The sequence below is a fragment of the Primulina huaijiensis genome, chromosome 16, assembly GCF_012295235.1.
Source record: "Primulina huaijiensis isolate GDHJ02 chromosome 16, ASM1229523v2, whole genome shotgun sequence".
NCBI lineage: Eukaryota > Viridiplantae > Streptophyta > Magnoliopsida > Lamiales > Gesneriaceae > Primulina > Primulina huaijiensis.
In genome coordinates, this window is record NC_133321.1 from 16,552,374 (window position 1) to 16,562,394 (window position 10,021).

General features: G+C 31.5%; 1 protein-coding gene across 1 annotated transcript; it reads left to right on the plus strand.

Moving 5' to 3' along the window:
- The first annotated feature begins 2,292 nt into the window (after positions 1–2,292).
- On the plus strand, positions 2,293–4,709 carry LOC140961769 (uncharacterized). The gene is made up of 2 exons (XM_073420457.1): positions 2,293–2,675; positions 2,896–4,709. The coding sequence occupies exon 2, from the start codon at positions 3,152–3,154 to the stop codon at positions 4,439–4,441; it is 1,290 nt and encodes a 429-aa protein (XP_073276558.1). The 5' UTR covers positions 2,293–2,675; positions 2,896–3,151; the 3' UTR covers positions 4,442–4,709.
- Positions 4,710–10,021: the final 5,312 nt, after the last annotated feature.

Genomic DNA, 10,021 nt, shown 5'->3' on the forward strand with positions numbered 1-10,021 from the left:
TGTTTTGAAATTTATATAAAAATAATCTTTCAATAATGACGCACATCACACATTTATACACTAAAGTGCACCAGACACCATATCTCAAGGGGTCCCAAATTTTATTCTACAATATAAACCCAATTTATAAAAAAAAATGTTTTACTTTTAAAAAATTTTAATATTATATTGACATCTGGCTAAGTTCGTTTCTTTTTTTCTTTTTCTCATTATATTTGATCTTGTAATAACTTATGATTTAAGTAATTGAATTTATAAATTATATTGTATTTTCAATCATTAAATTTTGGTATTTATAATTTCTAAAGAAACTTTTTGTATATAAATTTCAGCATGTTTATGTTATTCTGAATTATGTCCCAAAAAATTATTATTTTTTCTCACTTTTTGCTTGTATTGATAAGACAATTAGTAGCTGTGTTTGGAAATATATATATATATTTTTTGTATTGTACAAAATACGAATTACGAATTGATTACTTCTAATTCCATTTTATATGTTTTTTTTTATTAAATGAATATCAAAATCATACAAATAAAATACACACACACACACACATTCATATTAATTTCCAAATGATTTCCAAATTCCAAGTTATATAATTTATAATTATAATAGATTTTTTTAAAAATTGTGGATATGATAGAGTTGGTATGACACACAGCGTTTGTTTAGATATCGGGAAAAAAAAAACCATTAACTAAAATTTAGATCGAAGATATGGAGTAATACTTTAGTGATAATAATAAAATAACTTAAAAAGAAACAATTTTTACTTTGAANATAATAATAAAAAGATTACTCAAGCTTCTGATGTGAAGAGACTGGATAAATTATGATGTTAAAATTATTGAAAATGATTACATGTAAATATGTATAAAGAAATTTTGTTTTCTCCGAAATTGATAATCCATATAATTGAGATAAAATTCATAAAATTATTGAGGACTTATTAGTAGAAAATTATATAGATAAAAATTATGCTGATATATTTTGACAATCTTTTATTAGTAAAAAACAATTACTTATTATTTGAAGGGTCCAACTTTTGTTTTCGACTCAGACTCTGGAAATATCAAGTACGACACTGAACTGCTCCATAATAGAAAGTGACGATAAATTTACTTTGAGTTGTATATCTAAGATACAAAAATACATTAAATTTTTTTAAAAAAAATACAAAGATACGTGCATTCATGCACCGAAAGAAAATTGAATCTGTATGCGAAATAATGCACAAACTTTTTCATGTAAAATACGTAGATGGTTTTCAGAAATATTGTGTAATTGCTTATTTACATGTAATATTTCAAAATATTAATTAAATATTAATAAAAAAATACATATACCAATTTGTAATCAATAAAAGGTTATATATCAATTCGACAATTTATATTAATTAAAGAAAAATTGGTTAAATAATTTCGGTCAACTTTTTTTTTTAAGAAAATAACATTATGAACGCATACATATTTTTAGTTACTTCATTCATATAAACCAAAAGTTATAGTCTTTTTTTATAAATATTTTTCTACACAGAAAATGAAAATATTCACAATATTTTCAGATTACATACAAGATACCTAAATTTAATCACTTAAATAATTTCACAGTATTATTAGTGGCATCATTATTTTTTTAGTATCCATTAAAATGTGAATAAATCAAGAACACCACTTAAAAATCAGGTCGATTCATGATTAATCCTAAAAGCCACTTTTATTTTTGAATGCATTCCATCGTTTTCAGGATAAAATTAATCTAATCAATTACATAGGTGATTTCATAGTAAACAAATATTTCTCGCAATCGATATCAAATTTTTTTTTTTCTAAAATAAAAACAACTTGCTGAAAAAAAAACCCTGAAATCAAATGCTGGTTTCTTCCCTAGGATGATCGAGAAACTCACAAATTTGACAAAATGATCTAACACTCCGCTCAGATTAGCTTGCGCATCTAGTTTGATTTACCCTTTCCGTGTATGTAATAATAAGAAGCTCGAGGTGGAAGAATAACCAAGAAAATCAAGATCTTAAGCTTTCGTTGTATTCTTAACGACATAACTGTTATAGATGCTTTGTAGTAGGATATCTTGGTTGTGGACTTTGTTGCGATACCTGTCTAATGGTAATGTTCAGTATAATTGTCCTTGTATTATCTTTTACATTTATTAATGAAATAAATTTTATTAAAAATTTTTATTATAAAATAAAATAAAAACAACTCCACAAACAAAAAAATATTGTTTTTTTAATGAAGGTGCCAATCATATTCCTTCCAAGTTGCAAGAAATATGTACGATGGTTGCGCAAAACTAGAACTTTGTACAATACTTTCGATGCTGAAGATTTAAGCTTTTTAGCCTCCTCTGCAGGAGGTGCGTGTGTCTTTAGTGTGTGTAACATGAAAAAATATGCGTTGTGGACCCTCAGTAACTTCTCATACATTGCACCTCCAACAACCCTTGATAGCTCACTCATTGGCTCTACCAATTTTTCTGTTCTTTTACATTTAAAAATATATACTCCGCCTGGGAAGAAAAAAGAGAGTTTTTATCTATTTTATTCTCTCGAATATTGAGGTTTGAGATGTACTGTTACCCAATTTGAATCGACTCTTTCAGTTTTAATTGGTGTGAAGTCCAATCTTGATTTGGCTTTCAATTGTCTCATGTAAGTTCTTGACTAAAAGCATTTTTTTTCCGGTTTGTTTTGGATTAAAGATTGTTACTTTATATGGGTTTTGGTGAAAATGGAGCTGTTTGACTTATTGGTTTGTTTATTTTTGAATTATTGGTGTCTGGTGTTGATGGGTTCTTTCCGTGAGTAGAAATTCGCAGAATAAAGGAGTTTAGTAATAATATATTTTAAATATTTTTATGCTTTTTTGCAGCAAGATTGTTCAAAGTAATTTGAGATTTTAGCTTAGCCCTACAAAAATTTGGATTCTGCTTCAGGGATAAGGATAGACAAATGTTCGAGATTCTTATGAGGTGTAGATGTTGAAACCTTGTTGACGGGAAAGACATCTGTGATTCAAGGTTTTGAGGATGTGGCAGATTAATATCTTCAAAGCTGGCAAATTTTAGGGACTTTGTGGTGAATTTGATTGGTGGGTGGATGTGATTTCTAGTTTATTCAAAGGGATCATGGAGGGGAATTCTTCATCAGCAAATACGATGCAAGGTGGTTCTGGTTCCTATGGAGGTTTCGATTTGCACGGACCCATGAGAGTTAATCCTCAGCAGCAACATTTATTTGCACTTCATCATCAACAAAGCTCGAATCCGAGACAAGGATCATCAATCATTCAACCCACAATTCATGAAAATTTCCCTCTCACAATTCGAAGCACCCAAGATTGTGACCAGACCATATCCTTGGCTGATTTTAATAAACTGGATCGGGGAAAATCTGCGAGTGATGAAGATGAGCCAAGCTTTACGGAAGATGCTGCTGATTCGAGCAAAGGAAAGAAGTGTTCCACTTGGCAACGTGTGAAATGGACCGATGCTATGGTAAGGCTGTTAATTACTGCTGTTTCTTACATTAGTGAAGAGGCATCTACTGAGTTTGGGGGCGGTTCAAGAAGAAAATGTGCTAACTTGCAAAAAAAGGGGAAGTGGAAATCGGTTTCAAAAGTCATGGCAGAAAGGGGCCATTTTGTTTCACCTCAGCAGTGTGAGGATAAATTCAATGACCTCAACAAACGATACAAGAGGCTTAATGAGATTCTAGGGAAAGGAACTTCTTGCGAGGTTGTTGAGAATCCAGCACTTTTAGATGTGATGGATCATATTTCTGAGAAGGCAAAAGAGGAAGTTCGAAAAATTTTGAGTTCAAAGCATTTGCACTATGAAGAGATGTGTTCTTACCGTAATGGGAATCGATTGCATCTTCCCCCTGATCCTGAATTGCAGCATTCTTTGCGGTTAGCACTTAGGAGTAGAGATGATCATGATGAGAATGACATGAAACGACATCCAAATCATGATAATGATGATTTGGATCATGAAATGGAATTTGATGATCGGGATGAATGCGAGGATGTTCAATGGAACATGGCTAAGCGGGTTAAGCAATGTCAGAGTCATGGAGATTTTAAACTCAAGAATTCTTTAGATTGTAATAAAAGTTTCAATTTTCAGGCAGAAAATACCGACACTGATGTGAATCAAGTGCCATCTGAAGGCACAAAAACAAATATGTCGCAGAAAGAGTGGATAAATAATCGGAACCTTCAACTTGAAGAACAAAGGCTACACATACAAACACAAATGTTGGAACTGGAAAAAGAGAGGTTCAAATGGCAGAGGTTTTGCTGGAAAAAGGACCGAGAATTAGAGATGATGAAGATGGAAATTGAGAGGATGAAACTTGAGAATGAGCATATGGCATTGGAACTAAAACGAAAAGAAATGAGCATTGACAGTAGTTAATCAACCTATGCAAGCAAAGGGCTGCTAGAATCCGAGCATTAGAAACACCTGTTTCTTTTGTTTATCTGTTTTGAATCTGGCTTAGGCGTGTCCTGGTACAAGCTTCGGTTTTCACTGGTTTGGTTTAGATGTCAGAATCTACATTTTATTTCAACGTATCGTACGAATATCTTTGCGCTTTTTTCGCCCCTGTTAATGGATTTGTGTCCATTTATGGCTGTAACTTTTATATATAATTTAATAGATATAGGGCTTTAGTTTTTTATACCATTCATTACCTTTTTTCCATCTAATCTTTCCTGAAGCCGTTCATCTGCATTTTATCGAGTCCTAAGTTAAAACCTGTCACCATGGGTTCAAATAGCTGCAGGGAAGAAACTGACTCCTGAACTAGAGTTTCTGCTCAGTCTTTGTAGGAGTTGTATGTAAATGCTGACCTTTTCTTGATAACTCTCACTGTATATTCTGCTGTATCTCATTTTACTATCCTTCAGAATTATTGCTGAGCCATCAACGTCGGTGGTTCACAGTAGTCGAAACGTATACGTGCATGCTTATGATCTGGTAGGAAGCGTCTAATTAAGGGGTGAGTTTTCAAGTGTTCCAAGTTCCTGAAACTCAACTTGACTCATGCTTTCGCCTCGCGTTCATCATGAAAACTCGAGAATTCTTCTAACGGAATTCTTTCATTAATAACCCAAATTTCTACCCCTGGATCAGATGCTTACCATTACTCGGTCTTGCATATATAGCCCTGTTTTTCACACAATATCCATGACTTGGGCTTGCGCAATAAACCTGTTTTTTGGCACGTCACTTCTTTATGGAATGTTTGGTTGTGCCCTTAATTTTTAGTTTATTTATTTATGTTCTCTGATGGGGGCAGATTAGCTAGTTTTATAGCTCTTGCTCCGAGTTGTAATTTGCGGGAGACATTTTTCAAACCAAAATCCAAATTCGATTTATGAAGATACCATGGTTTAAATTCATATAAATTTTATTATATTATAAGTTTTATGAACTTCAGATTGAATCTTGTTATATGGGCATATGAGTATATTATATTTAAAGAAAATTACATTTTTGGTTATTCATGTTTGCCATTTTACGATTTGGGTCAACTATATCATCAAAGTATGATATTAATAATGTATTTTTCAATTTATGACAATTTTATTTTTTTTATCGGAAGTGCAGATTTGATATTACACACGCAATGTCACATTAGCGCTGCAACGGTATCACATCAACGCCAAGTCGAAAAAATGATTAAATTGCTCAAAAACAAAGAGAACATATTAAGATTAAAATTTGTCAATATAGAGAACCCAAATCGCAAATAGACAAATATATAGAAAAAAACAATTTCCCTTATATTTATTTAATAGGGTAATGTAAGAAAATGTTCTACCAATCACAGGCTGGCTCTGGGAATTGATTGGATTACCAATTTCTACACATTTTTTTATGTATGCGCAATTAAAATAAAGTTTTAGTCATCAATTACGAAGAAGAAACTAGGATAAAAAAGTGGTATTATGAAATGACTTTTGTTTGCATGACATACAAATTTGGTGCATTTGATCAAGTGTAAAAAAAAAAAGAGTAGGTCTTCTGTGTGAAGTGTTGACCTGATTCATACTTGCATTGGAAAATAATATTTTTCGTGAGCCAGATCGTATTAGAAGTTTGCCTTATAAAATTGGATCATGAGACAATATCATAAGTTTTTTGTGAATACATATATATATTCTTTTAAAAAAAGGAACTTTTAGCCTAAGTTTAAAATAATTACTTATCATGGAACAAATTATTGCCTCATATGATTTTGTTAGGATCAAGTACTTACCACTAAATCAAAAACTACAGCTTTTAGTCAAGCTGCAGCTTATTTTCTAATATTTGTAGCAACGCAGAGTGCACCAACTTGAGTGGTGATGTGTTGAGTTATTATGTCCATGAGTCCGGGGAAGTACATGTTTATCTGCTTATGTAACTCATATCACTTAGATATAAATCTTACATTTTCTTTACAGTCGGTTATGTCTCCAGCAGATACAATATTATCTGTTAAGATATGAGTCATTCATTCTTTTACGGCACACCAAACCAACCAAATCAAGCGGCGCAACGTCAATATCTTAACACACGAAAACTTTGCAGGAGTTCACTAATCCCAATATTACTCTCACTCATACACACTTAATTCAACATATTATATAATCATGATCTTGGAGCTTCACATGTTCCCACGTTTAATTAATAATTAGATATTAATGACACCTAAATTATTTAATCTTTTACAACTATTTCATTTAAATATAATGTAACATAAATCTTTCCCTTCAAACTGCCAATTAAATGCGTGATTAATGAAGCCAGTAAGTAGTGCACATGCTTTGCTTATGTGTGCGATATATATGTGTATATTTTATAAAATTAAATATATATTATTTAACCTATTAAACAATATAGTAAAACGAGCATATGATAAAACTAAAAATAAAATTAAAACCAGCCTTCTAATTGGTTGCGGAAAATTGAAAATTAAATGAATCACCTATATAATAAGAGTATTGAAAAAGGGAAAAAATATGCTAAAAAGGGAAAAATCACGTTCTACATTTACGGTAGATGAGATCCTATCTATGTGGGCATTATCCTCGCTTCATTTCAACGGATAAGATCTTGCCACACATACAATTTCCAAAAAAAAAAAAAGTGGGTCCTATATATGCATGGGCAAATCTTGGCCATCCATCCTATCATGGGGCAATGCCCACATGGATAGATGAAATAAACCCTACATTTACATGTCCATCACGTTCAATTAAGGCTTAATTTGTGTAAACTTTTCTTCCAACCAGACAACTCGTTTGGTATACAGGTCACAATATCATAAAATCAAGTCTTTCAATTAGTCTACATTAGTTGTTTTTTTTTTTACAATTTTAATCTTTTTTTGCATGACAGCCAACGTACATGATATTGATATGTGCAATATGATTCGATTTTCATGATATAAATTTAAAAAAAATCACAAATATTAATTGTTATCGTTCATTTTTTTAAGAATTCTTTTTTCCGAAATGCTTAAATTTTATCCATCCGATTTTTTTTCTTTTTAATATATTATAAGTTAATCTTGCAAAGAAATTAAAATTGTCATTCTTATCATATTGATTCTAAATTTACAACTTATAATAAGGAAAATTTCAAAGTGATTAAATTTGAAATGAATCTTCAATTAATTGGGAGTAGTGCATAGCCAACAAATTTATCTAGGATCAATAAATAATGTCTGATATTTTTTAAATTGTTTAACTGAAGCAATCGATATCTGATCTTGTATTTGAGAAATGACAAAAACTTGTGTGAGACGATCTTACGGGTAGTATTTTGTGAGACGTATCTCTTATTTGGTCATCAATGAAAAATTATTATTTTTTATGCTAAGAATATTACTTTTTATTGTGAATATCGGTAGGATTGACCCGTCTCACAGATAAAGATTCGTGAGACCGTCTCACAAGAGACCTACTCATAAGAAATAATAAATCATGTATATCAACTGTAATCATACGCGAAAATATAGTATAATACAAATAATTATAGACCCATGATTTATTCACGCCACCCTATCTATAATATATACATTATATTATACAAAAATAAATTTTATTTTTATCATATATATACACATAAAGAACTCTATAAAAATTTACTCCTAACTTTGTAATTGATTACCTTTATTTATATATTTTAACATAAAATTAATCGTGACTTATGATTCGAGCTAAACAAAACCAAATCGGCATATTTTTGAAATATTATATTAATATTTTAAAAATGTCTCTTAATTTAATTCTTTATTATCTTGACGTATATATTAGGGGAAGTTGGTGAAAAATCCCCAACCAAAACATTTATTTGGGTTCACTCCCTACCCACAAAATTGTGGTACTATGTCATACAAATTGTGGTACACTTCATGTGGAAATGTGGTACACTTCATGTGAAAATGTGGTACTAAAAAAGTACCCAGGGACTGAACAAAAAAAAAACGACGGCTGGGGAGTTAAGTCCAATTTCCCGTATATATTACAACTTGTGCGTATAATAAAGGTGTGGTGGTGTCTGAAAGAGACACCAAAACTTTAAACCAGCCGTAAATACATAGGCAAGTTGGAAGCACCTCTGACCATAAAAATTAACAAAAACAAAAATAATAGCCCACATCCTGCAAAGCATATAAATAATTAATAACAAGTAATTAAATTATGTTTTTTTTTTAAAAAAATATTGGTTAGATCAGCAGCCACGAATAAATAGATCTATATATATACACATCTGTCACGCCCCGAAATCGAGACGTGTCATCGGCGTTGTTTAACAATTTAAAACCGTATAACAACAAGCCACGTAGTACATCAAATAGCCAAAAGCCAGTCTATTACATAAATCAATAATCGTCTTTACAATGCGATTAAAACGAAATGCGAAAGCGTATAACACGATAATATAACTAAGAGACAATGATAAGACTGGTCTTGAATTGGATTGACTTCATCACCCTCCCCAAAAGTATTCTTGTTCTTTATCTTCGATTTGTTTCTCATTCTTATCTGGAGGTGGGAATGTAAGGGGTGAGTACTTGGGAAATACTCAGTAAATGGGGGCCGATCGGGCATAACGAATATCAAGGTTATAATTATACGAATACATTATTATAATCTCAATCTTAAGCATGTTGAATCGAATATGAACAAGATACAAACATAGCACTGAAAATCATCTCCTTTTTCATGGTTTACTGATCAGTCCCCTATATGTTACTCCTCTAAGGGGCGAGGCCAAAAGAACGGTTATTATAACCCACCGCATCAGGGCCTTAAACAAAACATATCAAATATCGGAATTTCCTTGCCATTTCTAATTCGAATCATTACAGTGCATTTCAAAGATTTCAAACATGCTTTCAAATATTATAACGAATATCAATCAACAAATTGTTCAAAGATTTTCATAACAAATAGGAACGAATATATCATGCCGATCGAATTTCAAGAAACATACTTAATTTATTTTTTTGAGCAAATGTGGACATACTTACGAAGAACAAGTATGTCGATATATATATCAAGTAGTACACTCATGAAATGCAAGTGTACGTAAAAGTATAACAAAAACCCACTTACAAAGAAATATATATAGCAAAAGCCCACTTACTTGATGATAATCTTCAAAGATTTGAGGGAAAGACAACTAAAATTCGAACACGAAAGCTGCTGGACTGCGTCGAACCGGACAAGAATTATGCTACTGCGATGCTTCGAAAATGGACAAGAATGAGTTGCTGAAATTTTCAGAATGTTGTGAATGTTTTGTGCCTTCTTTTTGGTCATCATGCATGGTATTTATAGGCTCATGGAAGGGAGGTGAAAAAGCTCTCATTCAAGGCCATTACATCCATGTTTATGGCCTTCTTGATGGCCTTAAACACCATTAACATGTTGTTATGTCTCTTCAAATTCATCCTTGAATTCATGGCTTGAAAATGTGGTTTAAAGGCTTGGCTTT

Bases quoted from the DNA above. Each gene is read 5' to 3' on its own strand.
- LOC140961769 (XM_073420457.1), top strand. From the start codon at position 3,152: ATGGAGGGGAATTCTTCATCAGCAAATACGATGCAAGGTGGTTCTGGT.